Source organism: Aphidius gifuensis, linkage group LG5 (genome assembly GCF_014905175.1).
Source record: "Aphidius gifuensis isolate YNYX2018 linkage group LG5, ASM1490517v1, whole genome shotgun sequence".
NCBI lineage: Eukaryota > Metazoa > Arthropoda > Insecta > Hymenoptera > Braconidae > Aphidius > Aphidius gifuensis.
In genome coordinates this window covers 17,582,336-17,601,913 of record NC_057792.1, presented here as the reverse complement: position 1 = coordinate 17,601,913, position 19,578 = coordinate 17,582,336, and the positions used below count along the sequence as shown (strand labels likewise).

General features: G+C 25.2%; 5 protein-coding genes across 5 annotated transcripts; 2 read left to right on the top strand and 3 right to left on the bottom strand.

Annotated features, from left to right (window-relative positions):
* Positions 1-2,099: 2,099 nt before the first annotated feature.
* Positions 2,100-2,889, top strand: LOC122858191 (splicing factor 3B subunit 6). Its single transcript, XM_044160925.1, has 3 exons — positions 2,100-2,232; positions 2,439-2,557; positions 2,649-2,889. The coding sequence occupies exons 1-3, from the start codon at positions 2,200-2,202 to the stop codon at positions 2,869-2,871; spliced, it is 375 nt and encodes a 124-aa protein (XP_044016860.1). The 5' UTR covers positions 2,100-2,199; the 3' UTR covers positions 2,872-2,889.
* Positions 2,890-4,969: 2,080 nt separating this feature from the next.
* LOC122856519 lies at positions 4,970-5,606 on the bottom strand. Its single transcript, XM_044158195.1, has 3 exons — positions 5,558-5,606; positions 5,279-5,481; positions 4,970-5,174 (listed from the first exon to the last, which is right to left on the bottom strand). The coding sequence occupies exons 2-3, from the start codon at positions 5,395-5,397 to the stop codon at positions 4,970-4,972; spliced, it is 324 nt and encodes a 107-aa protein (XP_044014130.1). The 5' UTR covers positions 5,398-5,481; positions 5,558-5,606.
* Positions 5,607-5,729: 123 nt separating this feature from the next.
* LOC122856518 lies at positions 5,730-6,366 on the bottom strand. The gene is made up of 3 exons (XM_044158194.1): positions 6,197-6,366; positions 5,832-6,114; positions 5,730-5,760 (listed from the first exon to the last, which is right to left on the bottom strand). The coding sequence occupies exons 1-3, from the start codon at positions 6,198-6,200 to the stop codon at positions 5,730-5,732; spliced, it is 318 nt and encodes a 105-aa protein (XP_044014129.1). The 5' UTR covers positions 6,201-6,366.
* A 410-nt stretch (positions 6,367-6,776) lies between these two features.
* LOC122858147 lies at positions 6,777-11,200 on the bottom strand. The gene is made up of 5 exons (XM_044160862.1): positions 11,076-11,200; positions 8,099-8,319; positions 7,907-8,014; positions 7,637-7,837; positions 6,777-7,567 (listed from the first exon to the last, which is right to left on the bottom strand). Exons 2-5 carry the CDS (start codon positions 8,309-8,311, stop codon positions 7,097-7,099), a joined length of 993 nt encoding a protein of 330 aa, XP_044016797.1. The 5' UTR covers positions 8,312-8,319; positions 11,076-11,200; the 3' UTR covers positions 6,777-7,096.
* A 6,351-nt stretch (positions 11,201-17,551) lies between these two features.
* LOC122858186 (larval cuticle protein A2B-like) lies at positions 17,552-18,293 on the top strand. Its single transcript, XM_044160919.1, has 2 exons — positions 17,552-17,680; positions 17,784-18,293. Exons 1-2 carry the CDS (start codon positions 17,669-17,671, stop codon positions 18,228-18,230), a joined length of 459 nt encoding a protein of 152 aa, XP_044016854.1. The 5' UTR covers positions 17,552-17,668; the 3' UTR covers positions 18,231-18,293.
* Positions 18,294-19,578: the final 1,285 nt, after the last annotated feature.

Genomic DNA, 19,578 nt, shown 5'->3' with positions numbered 1-19,578 from the left:
TAGAATTGTTAAAATAGTCGGATAAACTTATGGGAAAATTTATACCAATAGTTGTAAATTTTCTCAAGGCCTTTAGTTGAGAAATCACCTACAAAAGAAATAATTCAGGTAAAAAACTTATGTAAAGAATAAAAAGAATGATATTTTTGCAATAGATAATATATATAAAGTTTAAGTTACATACACTAGTTATTTCATCTGGAAAATTACCGCTTTCAAGAAGGATCCGAGGCCAGTATGAAATATTGAGATCAGTCAATGTATCAGCAATGTTTAGCAATGAATTAATTAAAGTTGTAGGTAATAATGGATGTAACTCATAAAAACAACGATGAAATATAATTTTCAAGACTTTTAGTTTAGAAAGATGTGAAAATGCATTATCAAATATTGCATTATTAAATATTGCATGATGCATATCACGAATATCATCGAATCTTATTCGAAGTTTCACGAGATTTGGACAATATTGATTAATAACTGGCAATATGTTACAACGAGCATAGACTGACAAGTCTAATTCTCTTAAATAACGACCACATTTATAAAGCAGTGATTTCAAAAAACGGAATTGACCATCGATTGTTGGATAATTTCTCTTTAGAAAATGTTGATACTCGTCATATTCCCAATGAGTTAGTTCAAGTTTTTTGACATTAAACCAAGCATTATCAAGGACTCTTCTCCATTTTTTGCATACTAAAAAAAAAATTAATCGTCATTACTCAATAATAGATTTTTAAATAAAATTATTTATCATACCCAATGCAATTTTTGGTCTTTCACATACTGGCACATACATGAATACTTCAGCTCATCATAATTTCATCATCGTTAAATCATCAATCATCATATATTTAAAAAAATAAATCAAAATATTAATATTTATTTTCAAGTAGGGTTTTAGACTACGCATTATTTTAATATTTAATTTACATTTTTGCAGTTGCTGGGCTTTGCGTTTTTTACTGTAGGCTGACTTCATATTTGATCGAATTAATATTTGGTATCCACTATATATATATAACCAAGTTTTAGTTTAATATTTTTCTTCTCCGTATAAACTCATATGCAAGAAATCAGGGGCATAAAGCACATGTGCGTGTATTTCAGGACACAAACAACAAAAATAAATATCTATATAGTATACAGATCAGCTGTTAACTGTCTCAGATGACAAAAAAAACAGTAAATAAAAGAGGGATGATAAAATAGAAAATTTTAAAGTTATGTCGTATATGCATAAATTTATTTAATTGAATAATGAATACTTTAAATGGATATTTGTTGTTCATTAACGTTAATGTGGCTATAATATGCAGTATGCACAAGATCGCACATAATTTTTCTTCAAGATCTTGCTTATACCTATCCTGACAATAATTAAAATACATATCGATAAATAATATATTTAGAAAAAAATATAAATATATAGATACCATATGTACACATGAATTAATTATTTTTAAAGAAACCTTGGTGAAAATATTTTTCGACTAGTCTCCTTTTCTGGCCCATTTCCTGAAAAAATTACTCTACTAATTTTATGCTGACGAACTAAGAGAAAAATGGCTAAAGAAAGGATGTTGCTTACCTATTAATGTATTTGGCTCAATTAATTCTCTATAAATTAATAGGTATGCCACATCATTTTCTTAGCCATTTTTTCTATAGCTTTTTATTTGTTTAAATAAATTAAATACTATATTGACAATTTATCCTTCCCTCAGCTACATTTGGAATAATTAATTAAAGAGCTCGTAGTCTGATTTGATTTTTTAGTTAGATTCACAAAAATAAATTAAAATAATAGTTGCAAATGGCTGAGGAATTTATTTTTCATTTCAACACAAATTATTTAGTTATATTTATTGTCAAAATAAATTGTAATCGTATAAAAGCTTTAAATTTAAAAATTTAAAATCTAATAAGTCACAGAGTGGGGATGCCATATCGGAGAACGAATTTTGGCAGTCGGTAATGTCGATTTTAATACTCAAATTTCCCTACATATTTTTCTTTAAAATTCCCTATATATTACCAAAAGAAACCTCCATTTTAAATATTAACAATAATAATGATAATTCCGAAAAAAAAAAATATACTGTGTAAACGTTTACGTGAAAAACCAAGTAACAATAAAAACAAATAAATAATTGATTAGATTTTAAAAGTGTTAAATAATTATATCAATTCAAGATGACAATGGCAATGCTCCAAAGACGGGCAAATGTAAGTTACAGCTTTATTTTTCTATTTATAATTCTTGAATTAATTTTATTTTGATCAATCTAACCTTAAAATATTAAAATAAACAATAAACAATGCTCCATAAATGTCAAAAAAAAAAAAAAACAATAAATAATATAAGATGTTAATAATAATTAATAATTCATAAATAATAATTGTATTTATAATTTGAAATTATTTTTATTCAGGTCCGACTTCCTCCAGAAGTAAATCGTGTTTTATACATAAGAAATTTACCATACAAAATAACAGCTGAAGAGATGTATGATATTTTTGGTAAATATGGTGCAATCAGACAAATCAGAGTGTAAGTTTATTTTTGTATTATAAATAAATTAATTTATAAATTACTTGATTTATACAAGTTATTAATTTAAATAATTTATTTGTTTTTCTAGTGGAAACACAGCAGAAACAAGGGGCACAGCATTTGTCGTCTACGAGGATATATTTGATGCTAAAAATGCATGTGATCATCTTAGTGGTTTCAATGTATGCAACAGATATTTAGTTGTTCTTTATTACCAAAGCACAAAGGCATTTAAACGTGTTGATATTGACAAGAAGATTGAAGAAATTGATAATTTAAAAGCAAAATATAATTTAAATGATGATAAATAATTTAATTTAACTGTATTTCTATCCATTTTTTTATAAATAATAAATAAAATTTAAAGTGTAAATATTACATTAATTGATTTTTTAAAAAGTCAATAAATTATTCAACAACATTACAAAAATTATTATTTATTTCAAAAATTGTTATACTATTTTAAAAAGGACACTTCCACACATTTTATTCTTAATCTCATTGGTCGAAATTTTTTAGCAGTTGTGTATAATTATTCTTTTATTATTTTTTCTCTCACATTGCTACGTTTGTTTTCAGCAATTAATTTATTTGGGTTATAAAAATAGAAAATAAGAGTAGCGATCGATAAAAATTATAATTTTAATTGATGAAATGATTATGATGTAATAAAGATACACTAGATTATGTACAATCAGCATCGAAGGCACTGAGTCGCTCTTTTATTCAAATAGTAAAATTATTTTGATGTCAAGTATAAGTATTAATAAATTCAATAATACCTTCTTTAGCATTCTACATTCCTGATAAATAAAAGTAAAATCTTTGAAAATTACTATCCTAAACTAGCTTAGATCTTAGACAACTTAATGAAAAAAAAATTACGAGGATGGCTCAAAACCCATCATAGACAAAAAAATAAAAACAGTTAAAATCCACCCCCTACCCCCTTTTGACCATTTCAAAAATTATAATTTTTTTTTCTAAACTAGCTTAGATCTTAGACAATTTAATAAAAAAAAAATTACGAGGATAGCTCAACTCTATCATAGTTAAAAAAATTAAAAACCAGTAGTTGTCGTAGAATCGTATAAATCCACCCTCTACCCCCTTTTGACCATTTCAAAAATTATAATTTTTTTTTCTAAACTAGCTTAGGTCATAGACAATTCAATAAAAAAAAAATTATGTGGATAGCTCAACTCTATCATAGTTAAAAAAATTATTTAGCCAACAACCCCTGAATTTGTTCTCTTTCAATACGATGTAACTTATTCCAGAAGGTTGTTTTCTTATATCTGTGACTTTTTTGGGGTATATTAAGACTTATAATTTATAATTTCTAATAAATTTTATTAAATTTCATATCATTTTCAATTATTTATTCATGTTGGGGCCTTGGAACCCGAATCATCCCTAGATCAGAAGATTAAACTTTCCAAGTTTATAGGAAAAATTGAAGTTTTGTATCAGGATAATAGAATTGGCAAAGAGGTATTTAATAAATTGTAATTATAATTGTTTGTATTCTTATGTGTCTTTATTGTAACTATTTTACTCATCATATATGATGAATAAAATAGTTACAATAAAGACACATAAGAATACAAACAATCATCTGCCACACTCTTGTTTAATTAAATATTTAATAAAATTTAATCAATCAATTAGTTACTCTATAAAAAACAACAATTTTAATATAAAAAAAATTAAATAAATGAAGTTTTCAAATGATTGAAAAATTATACGTCGTCTTCTAATTTAATTAAAGATTCTAATGATAATAAAAATTTCATTTGACCTGGTTTAGTGTCGAAAGACACATCAATAAATTTCTGAAATTCATGATAAATCTTGCGGATTTTATTCTGCCAAATAACATCATTATTGATTGAATTTTTTTTCTCTCGTTTTTTCATTAATTCAATAGTCGTGTTAGCTTCTTCCAATTTTTTCTCAACTTGTTGTAATTTTTTCTTTATAGATAATTCAAAAATATAAAAATTGTGGTGAAAGTTTTTCAACAATGAAATTTAATTAGACTATTACCCAAGTGACTATTCATCGGTGTAGTCACGTTTAGTTATGTAGTATTTGTATTTTTTTCACTACAACTTTTTTGGAAATATTTTTCCAAATATTTTTTCGCGATTACTTTGAATTTCTCCGTGATTACTCCGATTTTTTCCCATGTTGACCCATGCGGAGAAATGAGGAGAGAATTTTTTTCTCCGAAAAATACTAACGTGGAGAAATGTGCAAAGAAATATTCTTAAACTTAATAACATATTTTGTTGGTGTAGTCATTGCAGTTATATATAAAGTGTAGTAAGTGTAGTACTTGTGTTTTTTGACTTCATGTCGTAGTCGTGGTGTCACTAATTATGTCGATGAATAGCCCCTCGCTAATTACCTCAATAAACCCTCAGTAATTACCTCAAATCCTTGGCGAATTTTTAATTTTTCAATTTCACACTGTTGTTGATGATAAAGTACAGCTTTATTAACATTATCAATATTTTTATTTTCCATTTGAACACGTAAAATTTCATACTCTTCACATTTAAGTTGTTGAAACGAATTAATTTTATCATCTGTTTTCACTTGTACATGCCTATAATGAAAAAATTTAAATAACTACTTGTTAACTGAGTTATTTAAATATACACATGTGAAAATTTATTCGAAATCATTAAATTGAATTTTAACGATTGTCACCTCATTATCTGATTAAAGTCGGCCACCATGGTATCCTTTTGTGCACAAAGTTTTCTCTGGTACTCATCATCAAGGTCATTAACAACATATTCGATTTCATCTCTTAATTTTTTCATCATTTCATTGGTTACATTAATACGTGTCTGTACAACTGCTTTCTGTAGTTTTTTATTTAATTTCACTGTAGCATCATCCAGCTCATTCTAATTTTAAATATATTTTAAATAAATACGCTGAATTAATGATTATAAATAATATAAAATGAAAGTCAATATTTACTTTAAATTTTTTTTCATAATCATTTTCAATACGTATTATTTGTCTTTTTATTTTTTCATCAAGTTTTTTCATATAAAATTTTACCTCTAATTTTTTTTTATCATTCATTTCTAATTTAATTTTTTTAATACTTTCTTCTAATTTTTCATTTAATTTTTTTTCCATTATTTTTTCATATTTTGTCATTGTCATTTGGCCAATTTCTACAAATTAATTAATTACAAATAATTATCATTATTTATTTATTTTATTTTTGGTTAATTAAAAAATTAACTTGCTTAAAATTGAATCGTGAGTAAAAGCTTTGACATTGGAATCACTTATGATAGGTGTCAATTTAACATTATCAATAAGTTGATCGTTTGGTGATATCCATAAATTATCACCTGGTCCTTTCATTGGTGGTTCAATTCCCAAAAATTTTTTAGTATCTGGATTACCAAAATTACATATGACATTTGATAATAATTCTCCATGATACTTATTTATTTCACTTGGTGTTGGAAGTTCATTTTTAATTAGCATCTCTAGCTTACGAAATTTTGGTTGAATTGGAACTGAAATTTTAATAAAATATATATAATTTTTTAACATTTAAAATTAATTTTATATTATTTATAATATTCATCATGTAATTACACATTGTCAGGGTATTTTAATTTGAGCATTAAAGATGTCTGAATAATATAAATTACAGCTTCAAGGACCATGGATATCATAACTGTTTTAATTTTTTAATTACATGCTAATTATTATGAGTATTATAATTTATTTTAATTAGTTGTCATCATGAATATGTTGTGTGACGTTTGCTGTTTTATTAATACAATTTAAATGGCACTGAAATAGTTGAAAGAAAAATTATGTTGCATGCAATATCATAGAAAAAAAAAAAAGATATTTATTTTTATTTAAAAATATTTCTAAGCAGAAATTTCATGAAATTATATTTCTTGTATTTAGACAACACCTCAACATAATAGTCCTAAAAGTTTTAAAATTTTATTTCAATCATTTCTATATTTTTTTTTTCGAAATCGAAACACCAAATATTATCACGAAAATAGCAGAATATTTTCGAAAATATTTACGACACAAATGCTTTTTTTCATTCTTTAATTATTTCTTCTTTTAAAAAAATAAAACAATCATTTATTTTACATTGAAAATTTTTATTTATTGATAAAATAGTATATATGGGTGCGATAATAAATAAAAAATTATGCGCTATACTTCATGAATTAAACATGAAATAAAATAATGTACTCAATAATTAGAGTAAAAAAATATTAGCATACAATGTTACAAAACTAATCCATTAAAAATTTCATAAAAAAAAAAAAAACATTATTATAATTATTACAGATATGTATATATAAAAGATAAACGATGACAATAATGATAAATTTCAATATGACTTATTCATCAGTTTGATTAACCAATGATTATTTACAATTTAATGGAAAGAATTTAATTTTTCTTTTTATCTTTCCAAATCTATTTAAAAAAAAAAAAAACAGAAAATATAAAAAATAATAATTATTCAAATTCTTCTTCATCTGGACGAACTTGTGGGAATCTCCTTAAGACTTGTTGTTGCTGTTGTTGTTGTTGTGGTAATGGTCTTCTTTGTTGAAGAGGAATATTGACTTCTTCAGGGCTTCGAAAAACTTGATTTGAAGCAACTCTATATTGTGGAATATTTTGTGGAGTTGGACGAGCAGCAGTTGGTAAACTATTTGGAGTAGTTGGTGATTGATTAATAAATATATTTTGATGATGAGTTGGACGTTTTGTTGGTGTATGACTTGGTGAATAATCTTCAGATTCACGTTCATCAGTAAATATATCACCAGGGAAATATCTTTCACTATAACGAAGTGTAACATTTGGTTTTGATTCAGCTTCTTGAAGATTCAATGGTTTATAAAGATATTCATTTACAAAATGATACTGTGAACTTTTTTTACACATAACATCACCATTTGGAGGCATACAAATAAGATGAACCTGTTGATTATATTTATTATTAACAAGTTATATTTTTATTTTATTCTATTTAAATTATTTTAAACATACCTGATGGAAGGTAAAACCTTCTGGACAAATCCATGAATGTTTGGCATTATCATGGCAATAATGGAACACTTCACAATTAAGATCTTCATCAGCATAGTATCCAGTTGGTGTACCAACACAATCAAATTTACTTTGTGGCAATAAAAGACTTAAACGATCTGGTTCATCTTTTTCTTCTTCAAGAAGTTCTTCAGCTTCTTGCTACGTATAAAAATTATAAAAATTATTATATTATTATTCATTAAATGAATTAATTTGTTATATATATACCTGAGTATTTTGTTGGACAAATGATCCACCACGAGGTGGTCCTCCACGTTGTCCAAGAGGTGCAACTCTAATTGGTTGATCAGCAGATAATGTTGGTTTACGATAAAGCTACATAATTAAAAAAAAATACAAACGTAATAATATAAATTTATCAATTGACATCAATAGGCAAAGATGATAATAATAATTTACCGGTTGTTGTGGTTGTCTGAAAAGTGGTGATGGTGATGGAGTGGGTGTAACAGCATTATCTTCGTAACTGTCATCTCTGTATCCATTGTTTAATTGTCCAAGACCAGGTGTGTAAAGAGGACCAATGCCATTTTGCTTACCTTGAAATGGTACTGATCTTGCATTTTGAGCAAGTACTGTGGCTACTCCAACGAATAGACACACACGAAACATTTTTTAATCTAAAATAATTAATAAATTCAATTTTCAATTAATTTATATGAACATTTTCTCATTCAATTAAATCATAAAATGAAAATTCATTTATACATTTTTTTTTTTTTTTTTTATCATCATCTAGCTTTCTTTATTAGAAATGGTTAAAGGGAAAATAATCACTCAATTCTTTATCGTACAAATTATCCTTTACGGAGAAATGAAAAAACTTTCGCTAAACATTCACCATGAAAATTAATTATCTATTTTTTTTTTCTTAATAAAATTGATAAATAATTAACATCTATGTATATGCTTTTTTATTTTATCAATAAATATTTGTTTGACAATTTTTTAAATACAATATAAATTTAATGACATCATCAAAATTAAAAAAAGAAATAAAATGAAAACGAGGTCATTTGTTAGCTAGTTTTAAAAAAAAAAAAAAAAATTTCTTTAAATGGAAAGCCTTTGACAAAACATACATAATAATAGACATTTTTATTTATTTTTCATATACATATCATGACAAGTCTCTTTAGCATTTAGTCCTTGGAAAGTCTTTCCTTAGCTACTTTCTACAATACACCTACAATACAGCCACGTGTTTAAGGTGGCTATTTGACATTTTATTATAAAAAAAAAAAATATATAAAAAACAAAATACCACTGTATTTATTCAACATGCCAATCATTCGAGTAGGATAATCTTGTAAATCAATTCCTCCTACATGTGTTGCATTGATAATAAAAAAAATAAAAAGTGTATAATATATTTGAAAAAAAAAATAAATAAATAATTGTTAAAGGTTTTTTAATAAATGTTGCATAAACGTCTGATGAGGTCAATGATCCATTGGTGAATCCTCGGATGAATCAGTGAATTAATGGATAATTAAACATGACTACCATATAGCTATAAATGATGACTAAACTATGATTAATTTAAACATATTGAAATACCATTTAAATTATTTTTTTTTTTATTTCGCATATGCGACATGTGTTTATTTTTTTAAATTTACAAAGAAGGAAGCTGTCTCACTAACAAGGGACTATATTTTCTCAGCTCATAAAACAGCCGCAGGAGAGACACTATGTTAGATCATTATGTTACTTATCGATATAGACAAGTTTTAGTTTGGAGCTGAGTGAAAGTAAGAGTAATGTCCTGGTACCCATTGCATTGCGCGTAAAAATATAAAAATATAAAAAATAAATAAATAATGAAACTGTATCGAAACCGCAATGTAATGGAAAATTTTTTTTTTATATATAATCAAATGACCGGCCGGCACAGATTAATATAATTTAAATAAAAACGTATATAAAAAATTTCAAAATGATATTTAATTTATTTAAAATTATTTTTTTCATGATTAATAAAGTTTTTAAATTAAATTTTTTAATGAGTTGTTTAAATGTATATATAAAATTAATTAATTAAAAATATAGTTGAATAAAAGGACATTGGATATGAGATATAGAACAAGAGTTTGAGTCTATGAATTTTATGTACGTAATAAATTTTAGCCTCCGGCTTTGGTAAAGTTGTGAAAAAAAATAGGAAAAATAAAATCACAAGTCAACAAGTTAAACCCACAAAGAAAGCTCATATTGCATAATATTTCTTGGGATAGTTGTTTAAAAAAAAACTTGAAAAGTGTAGCAAATATATGTATTTTTCAACTGATTCTTTTGGATCATTTTTTTTTTTTTCCATATAGAATGGTGGTTCCATTCGCAAGGTGTGTGTGATTACTGGTTGGGGCAGGGCCTTTCGCGTAAAAACCAACAACCGGTTGCTACTTGAGAAATTCTATACCGTAAATTTAATGATCACCATCAGTTTACAAGATCAAATTACTCGATTGTTGCATCAGGTGAATTTCGTTTTATTTTTACTCAATGAGAATATTCAGGTCATCTTTTTTTTATTTTATTTTTTGATGATATAATAACATTTTTAGTTTTTTTTTTTTTCAATAAATATATTTAAATGAAATTTATAAATATTTTATTTTATATTTATTATGAAAATCGAGAGCTAAACGTCATCTACTTTCCAACTGTTCAGAATGCGGAATTAATAGTTTATGTTCAATGGTGCGTGTACAATCAAGTTTTTTCCATGAAACATTTGAACGATATTATAAATAAGAAAACGTGTGAGTTCATTGTCTCATAAACAATATATAATGAGGTAAAATATTAAAATAAATATATACATATCGAAATTGGAAATGTATATGCAATTTATGGTTTATTATTTTTATTTATTTATTATTTTTTTTTCTACATATAGCTATTTGAAAAATAGCTTTATAATTGGGCATTTTTTTTTTTATTTTTTAAAGGAAAATCACACCACGTGGTACTGTATACAAAACTAGATTTTTATAATTTTTTATTCAATCTATCAAGCTAGAAAAAATTAAACAGCTAAAGGAAAAAAATATTATTCCCATAAAATTTTGTAAAACAAAATCAAATAAATATTTTATGATTTTTATTTTTTATTTTTTATTATTTAATGAAAATTAAACTCTATGATATTTAAATTTTATTTTTATCAACAAATAAATTTATAAATACTAATGATTATTTACCAAAAATTTTAAATTGATAGAATGATAAATTATTTATTTTTAGCCGATGAAAATATAAGAAAACTACAGAGGAAAAAAAAAAAAAAAACGATAAAATTGTAGTTGTACTTGTTTAAATTATTGTTGTTGGTATTATTAGCATGTAAATTTTAAAAAATAAATATTCTCACCTTATTATTTGTCAGCAGAAAAAATATTGATATTTAAAATAAACACGAACACAGGTGAGATGTCAATACACACAGGTTTAATCTTGCGGCGGCGCTAAGACATTCGTTTATATACCAAGACAAGCTGAAAGTTTCCCTCCACTTGATCTCTCACAAAAGTATCAACATTCGATGGGGGGTCGAATACTTCTCCCCTTTCGTTTTTCATCAATTGTCTCCATATAATTCAATGCAATTTTAAATTTCTTCTCAATTTATACATCATCATTCATCAATAATCATTTTATTTTCCCCTTTTTTTATAAATAAAATCATTTAAAAAAATTAATTATTTTAAGTATTCATTAAATTTATTTATGCAATTAAATAACCACAGTATTAATATATATAAATTTTATTTTTTTCCATTGAAATTACATTGAAATTAAAACGAGTTTATATAGAAATTCAATAAATTGAATATTTTATTTATTACGAGTGATTAAATTGTTCAACTAGTTCCTGATATTGATAACGATCAAATATATATTTTTTTTTTATTTTACTTTTGTTTAGATATATATAAATATTGTTTTAAAAAAAATTAATAATTAATTTATCGCTAAAATAGACCAAAAAAAATATATTGCAAAATAAAAGAAATAAAAAATCCACGTTGAAAAAAAAACTTAATTACAGTATTTTTCTATTTAGGTATATATTAAGAATTTAATCGACAAACAATTCAAAATTTTGTAATATTATTTAATAAGTGTTCTGTGGCGTGTATGCAAGCCCTCTAAAAAAATATACAATTTTTATTTATATATTTATATATGTATACACCGACAGAGAATTAATTCGAATCATAAATTTTTTTTGTTTTTTTTTTATATTTGCAATTTAATTATTTGCACTTTAATATTTTTTTTTTTTATGGCAAATAGCATTCGCCACTTAAAGATATAAATAAATTGATTTTATTATAATATATAATAATTTTATAATCATGTAATTTTTAATTAATATATACATAATCAAGTAATTTAGAAAAAAAAATTTTATTATTTATAATTATCAAAGTAAATATTTTATTTAGTTTTTTTTGTTTTTTTTTTTCTTTTTATATTTTTTTTTTGAATGATTTAATATAAAAATTCTGATAATTTATAATTACTCTCACGTAAATTTGGTAAAATTGGAAAACAAAGGTGTTCGTGTGGCACGACAAAAAAAAATTCGAAAGAAAGTAACGATTCGGTTTCATAGATTTCAATAAATTAGCGTTATTTAGTGCGTTTAATTTGAGAATAAAAGTTAATAATATATAAATGAAGAATCATGATTAATACAGCTGAAATATTTATTTTTTATTTTTCATTAGGATTTATATATATCGTATATAGTTAAAGAACGAAAGTCATATCATCTATGCGCTTTTCATCTCATCGTCACTAGACGATGACGAGCCAACTTCTCTAAATATAAAAAAAAAAAACATACAATTATTCTTGTTTAAACTCAAATAAATAACAATAATAATAACGGGAAAGTTTTTGTATTAAATTCACGCGTGACCTAATTACCTGAGATTATAAAATTCAAAGTGTTTTTTCTTTTTTTTTTTTACAACGAAAAAAATATTTTTACAGAAAAAGACCTTACAGCAAGGCTCAGATAACACATTTCTAAATACATTCTAATATATTTTGCATATTTTGATGAAATACATATTTACAAAATTTTTAAAAAATTTATTTCATGATTAATTTCAATTTGACCTTAACATTTTACATTTATACATATCTGTTTTTTTTTATATCTAATAGAATTAATTTTTTTCATTAAATTAAATAAAATATTAACAGTAATTTATCAAATTTCACTCACTCTCATTTTTATGATATCCGCTATTAATAGTTGAAATATAAAAACACCTGTAAGTATAAAAAAGCCATTGGTGACAATCTCAATGTATGTAATTTTCTTGAATATTAATAAATGTGTTTCTTTTTATTTCCATATATTATTTATGAATTTAAAAATAGTAATAAAATTTACAAAAAAAAAAGTAAAAATAAATAACTACTTGCATGATGCAAAAATGGTATAAGTGCAGTGACCGCCGTTGTCGAAGAACGGTCGGAATTATCATTCAATTCAGGGAGTGGTTCCAATGAAGGACAGATATACATGCATTCGGGTGTGCTATGGACGCGTAAGAAATACTTTCACCTTGGGGTACATTGATCAATTTATATGAAGGAGGTCCAACTTACAGTGAAAGTATATTAAAGATACTTATTTTAAATCTTATATTAAAGTTGGTCCTCGCAATCATCTGTATCAGAAGGAGAAAAAAAAAACAAAAATATGTCTAAATATTAATTTGAATGATACATCATTAAAACACTTTTTATTATATGAATATTACTATATTTGCAATAATTCAAAAAAATTATACAATTTTAATATAACAATTTTTTTGAACTACATGGACGAGTTCCAAGTTATTCTCAAGGTTGACCCGCACCCTCTTAACTTATGCAATAAATCATGTTTACATTGTTCAAGCTGAAATTTTTTTTCTAGACAATTGCGAATATAAATAGTACTCTTTTAAATTTTTTTTTCTGCGTACAGCATTCCAAGATAATTTGCCAAAAAAAAAAAATAATAATAATAATTAAATATGGTGAATGATATTGAGCTAGAAAAAAAACAGCAGACAAGAGTTTTGATATTTCAAGATAGCGTTATAAGTGACTTCCGGTATCTCGATGCATGAATTTTAGTATATTTTTTATTTTGTTTTATTTTAGATATACATGTTTTTTAGTTGTAAAATAAATATGTAGTGTTGTACAGCTAAGTATAGGTATAGCTGAGGCAATGGGTTCTATGGCCTATCCTTATAACTTACACTTTCGCTGGACACATGTTTATACCTATATAGAAAGGCAAATCGTGAGTTAATAAACTCAAGAAAAAACTATTGAGCTTGAGAATGTCTGACGGTCAGGGTCTTCCGGAAGTTAAGTATATTGTCTACTATATTTAGGATGTAATGATAATTTTCTAGTGATAATTTAGAGCTGTAGTTTTCGTTGAAATTTTTTATATAAGAGTTGGCTTTACAATCGAAGACTCTCTTTGGTAATAAAATAAAATTTGTAGAGTTAAATGGACATCAAGCATGTTGCTTGTGATAAATCAAGGTTAATATTTCAATAAGAATTTATTAACAAGTAGATTAACCAAGGCAGTATCAATAATTTATCGAACAAACAACTCGGATGTTATTGCTGATGAAAATGATAGTTCAGTCTTCGATGTTGAACTATCCAAGATTTTTAGAAAAGCGTATCAAGACACCTGATGATTGTATCAGGCCATTTATGGCATCAGATAATTTTAATTTCTCAATAATTACTCCGTATTTATTATGGAGAAACCACGAAGGAAATCTGTAGAAACTCGAGCGCGTAAATATCGGTAAAAAAGTTTACCGCTTGCCGCATTTATTTAAACAAAATCCCTGATCAGAGCGCCCTCGTCGTGAATTATTTAATTTGAAATATATCGAACGATAACAAAGATGTCTACAGAAACATTCTCATTTCAAGAGAATAAATTTAATAAAAATCTAAAAATCAATTTAATACAATTACAATTGTATCATAGCTATGAAATTATTTTTTTTGCATCTTTTTATAAACCGAAGACGTATTAGTACATAATAACTCATCCAAGAAAAAATTAAAATATTATTATTACAATTTAAAAATGCAGAAAAAAATAGGCAAGAAACGTGAAACGATTATTTTTTTTTTTTTTTTTAGAAAAACCACATCTAATTTACCTTTTTTTTAAATGACTATATTTTGATTTTTTCCGTGTCGTTATATAATACATTTAAACATTTTTTTTCGATACTCAATTTCCCTATCTTCAGGCAGTAATTACACCTTGCCAGTAAATAAAAATAAAATACAGCCAAGGGATACTAGTGGGCTTATTTCTGTTAAGACATTGACGTTGTAACATTAATACAAGGGTTTCCTCAGTCAAGGACGACAAGTCACTTTGATGGTTTGTTTGAGACAATGAAAGAGCCGCCCTAGCCCCTGGCAATTTCTCACGAGTGTCATAAACACCATGAAAGTTCCTTACATATTTATTTATAAAATTAATTTGTTTTTTTTTTTCATTTTTTCCTTTCATTATAAATATTAATTAAACGCATTTTCGATAATAAATTTTTGAAATATTTTAATTTACCAAATGACGAGTGAATAAAATATAATAAATATAAAAAAAAAATAATTAATATTAATCATGAAATAAATTTTATATCAGTGATTAAAGTGATTAATTAATCCAGTCAATTCTTTGGTATAGTTATTCACATAAATACCAAAATGTGTTTTATTATTTTCGATTAAAAAAAGCTAGTAAGTCAAATTATCACGAGGCGGTCCGAAAAAAAAAAAAATTCACATGTTTGGCTGGACCTGTGCGGGGCTTTTGAATTCAACACTTGATCCACTTTTTTTTTTTTTTACAATAAGGCCAATGCAACAAAATAAATTTAACAACTCGTTTATAGTGTTACGTCACTTTCACCGACTTGTCTTAAATACCTTCAGACAATAATTTTCCTTTTGATCATTACAGCACATGGTTCTCGTATTTCTTTAAATTTTTTAAATTTATTTATTTCACTTAATATTATATATTTTATTTTATAAAATTTCGTGACGAGAGATCTGAATTATCAATTTTACAGTTACGTTTTTTTTTTATTTGAAATAATACATTTAAGTCTCGAAACATTTTAGGGCTTGCAAATTTATTTAATACGAGTTATGCAATTTTGTTTTTAAAAATAAATAAAATAGATGCCTACATGCACACGCACGAATCAAACAAATCATTATGATATCTATCAAAATTTCTGCATGTGTCCTTCTAAATATTTCAGATGTATTCATAATGATTGCGTTGTTATTTAATAAAAATTTTATATCAACAAAATGTAGATTGATAAATAAATGTATGTATATTAAGTACAAAAAAAAAAAAAAGCCGTTTACATGTGCCGTTTACAAATAAAATAAAATTAACAAATGCCCCAGGCAAAATACAGGTGAGAGGTTTAATTTTCGACTGTAACTTTGACCATATATAAACAGGCTAAATTTGTCATTAACTCTCAGTTTGGAACAGCAACTAGTCCAAGAAATTCTACATAACAAAAAAACATAAAAATATTGAATAACAACAATTTTTTTTTTCAATAGCAATGTCAATGGTTTAAAAAAAAAACCAGCTCATCCAGTTGGACACAATGCTGTTCATCAAGCTTTTGTCAAAACCATTTCACCTGTTAATTTACCTTTTACTTATGCACATAATGCTCCAATTTTACATCATTATAGCTGTCTGTCATCATTAAAAATAAATGTAATTTATAATTTATTATAACTTACAAAAAAAAATACATTTATATAGCCATTTTTAACTCTTGTAAAATAAATTAACTTTAAAAATTTAGTAGAATTAATAAACTATTAATTTTTTAATTATATAATTTAATAATAATATATTTTTTTTAATTTTTAAAACAATTAAAATGACGAATAGATTTATATTTATGTTGCTGATTAAATTATAAAAATAATGTACATGAAAAAGACAAGTTTTTCATTCAGTCAGGTCAATGTTCGAAAAAATAAAGACGAGCATCAAGAATATCACAGAAATAAGTATAGAGGATGACTCGATATGAATGACCTCGTTTGTGATGAGGACAGCCACTTGGTGTGTTACACAACTGTGTTTCTTTAGATCGTTGATCGTGATGCAGGTACCACACATTTTTTCACGGTCAAGGTTACAACTCATCTTCTCATTTACTCACTTGTTGAATCATCAAATCGATTATCACTCGAGTATCATAAAATACCATTTTTAAATATAAAAAATTATTAATTATTATTATTTTTTTATATAAACAACTCAACACCTCACGTTTTATTAATTATATTCTGATAAAATGTGAAAGTATATACTGCTTGTGTGACATCATGCATATAAATTAGACTATTCTTTCTTTTAAATTTATCATCATATTTAGTCATCTTCAATTTCGCAAGTAACGTACTTGGAAAAAAATAAAATAGTATATTATTTTTTTTTATTTTTATTATATTATTTTCAAATATTTTGGGTTTGTTGATTTTAAAAAATTAATAAATAGGGAAAAAATAAAAGTAGATATTTAGGAGTTTGTAATTATTGTAATGAATAAAATATTTTAAAAAAAAAAAAGAAAATGAAAGCATATTGCATCACGTGCCATAAAGAAAAAAAAGTAGAGCAACAAAAACTTTTTCCTTTCAAAGCTCAGATCACGTACAAGCTGGTAAAACTGTTTGCCATTCACGTGGGGTGTTTTATGACAAACATATATTTGATAATTTGCTCTTTGTCCTTACCCCATAAATATATTGTCACTCATATCCTATAAATACCTTGGTAAACTATTTATCGAGCATCAGTCTTGCTTTAAATTTCATTGACAAATAAACAGTCAAATAAAATCAATCAAGATGGTCACTAAGGTGAGAAATAAAAAATACAAAAAAGCAAAAATAAAAAGTGATATTTATAAGAATAAAAAATTCAAGTGTATATTAATTTAATAATATTTTTTTTGTTTGGCAGTTTATACTTATTGTTGGATCAATTGTTGCACTGGCTCATGGTGGTATTATTCCAGTACCAGCAGTACCAGCAGTACCAGTTGTTAGAGCACCAACAGATTATGATCCACATCCACAATATTCATATGCTTATTCTGTTAATGATGCTATTACTGGTGATGCAAAAACACAACATGAAACTAGAGATGGTGATGTTGTCATTGGAAGTTACAGTTTAATTGAGGCTGATGGTACTCGTCGAATTGTTGAATACACTGCTGATTCATTAAATGGTTTTAATGCTGTTGTACATCGTCAACCAGCTATCATAAAAACTGCTGTTGTTCCAGCAGCTCCAGTTTTACCAGCAGCTCCAGCAATACCAGCACCTGTTCCAGTTGCAAGAGTATCACCTTTTGTTGCACAATCACCTGTATATCGTCCTCCCACACCTTTTTATCCATTTTAAATGAAAAATATTATTTAACATTAGACCTAGTCACTATACACTAAAAACTGTAATATTTGATTTATTATTTTTATTGTTTTTTTAATTTTTTATATATCAATAAATATATTGTTTAAAAAAAAAACACAAAAAAGCTTTTAAAAAGTTTATTTTTATTTCAATTTGTTGTTATTACATTTATGATTAAGTAATTTTTTATTTAATAGTATCAAAATTAATCAGATCACCTTCAATATGAATTTATGAATAATTCAAAATCATTCAGAAGGTTGGACATTTCACCTCCGTTTCAAATTAATATTTAATCTCGAATTTCAATTTATTATTGTATCTTGATTATTACGCTTTTTTTTCATCGATACTGTTCAATTTTTTTGTCATTCAATTTCAAATTTAATATATGTTTATTTATCGACAAAAAAAAGAGAGCATTTAAAATTTCACAATAAAAAAGTATTTGCCAGCATTGCCAATATAGTTTTAACATGCTGATCATTTTTTTGCATATATAAAAAACTTGAGCAATGCCCAATTGTGTATTGAATTACTAGTTAAATTATTAACAGGCCATTGACATTAGGTGTCTATTTTGTATCTAATTAAGCGTCTATTCAACTTTCTAAAATACATAATTGTATGGGGTCAAAATATCTCTCGTTATTTTTTTTTTAAATTTCAACGTGACCTTCAATTTTAGATACATGATAAATGACTAAAAAATAACATCCTTGAAATAAATTCAAAAAAAATATTGCCAATGTCCTTGTATATTGTAAAACTAATTTGTCTTTTTAAATAAATATTTAAAAAATAACTAAAATCGATTGATCGACTACTTGACGTCATGTAAAAAATATAAGGCCAATTTATAATTTGCATTGTCATGATTTGACACTTCAATCAGCATATTATAATCATTATAATAATAATTAATAATCAAATTATATTTTTGTCTATTTAGATTTATTTTAAATTAATTTCTATTATGATTTTATTTTAAATAAATCTCATTATCTCGTATCTTTTTTTACAATTAATTTTTAGGTAAAAAAATCGAAAATTTATCAATAATTTAATTTACTAATAAAATGCATATGGTACTTACACAAAATTCACATCGAGTGTTTGGTTATCAGGTCGCGTAATGACTGATGTCGATGCTCGAGAGAATTATAGACGACGATGTAATCATTGCGTCTATACAAACAAATCGTTATTAAGTAACAAGTTAGTAAGCATGTAACGCATTTATGAGGAGGTCAAATTGTGACAAAATATAATTTTGGTGGGGATTAACCATTGTGGTGCATGATATTGCTGCTGTTGTTCATTGTCATCATAATGATAG

Bases quoted from the DNA above. Each gene is read 5' to 3' on its own strand.
- LOC122858191 (XM_044160925.1), top strand. From the start codon at position 2,200: ATGACAATGGCAATGCTCCAAAGACGGGCAAAT. The intron at 2,233-2,438 runs GTAAGTTACAGC...ATTTTTATTCAG, and splicing joins TGCTCCAAAGACGGGCAAAT to GTCCGACTTCCTCCAGAAGT. The intron at 2,558-2,648 runs GTAAGTTTATTT...TTGTTTTTCTAG, and splicing joins GCAATCAGACAAATCAGAGT to TGGAAACACAGCAGAAACAA.
- LOC122858147 (XM_044160862.1), bottom strand. From the start codon at position 8,311: ATGTTTCGTGTGTGTCTATTCGTTGGAGTAGCCACAGTACTTGCTCAA. The intron at 8,015-8,098 runs GTAAATTATTAT...TTAATTATGTAG, and splicing joins TCAGACAACCACAACAACCG to CTTTATCGTAAACCAACATT. The intron at 7,568-7,636 runs GTATGTTTAAAA...TATAATCAACAG, and splicing joins AAGGTTTTACCTTCCATCAG to GTTCATCTTATTTGTATGCC.
- LOC122856519 (XM_044158195.1), bottom strand. From the start codon at position 5,397: ATGATGAAAAAATTAAGAGATGAAATCGAATATGTTGTTAATGACCTT. The intron at 5,175-5,278 runs GTGACAATCGTT...TTTTCATTATAG, and splicing joins GACTTTAATCAGATAATGAG to GCATGTACAAGTGAAAACAG.
- LOC122856518 (XM_044158194.1), bottom strand. The intron at 5,761-5,831 runs GTTAATTTTTTA...ATTAATTTGTAG, and splicing joins CACGATTCAATTTTAAGCAA to AAATTGGCCAAATGACAATG.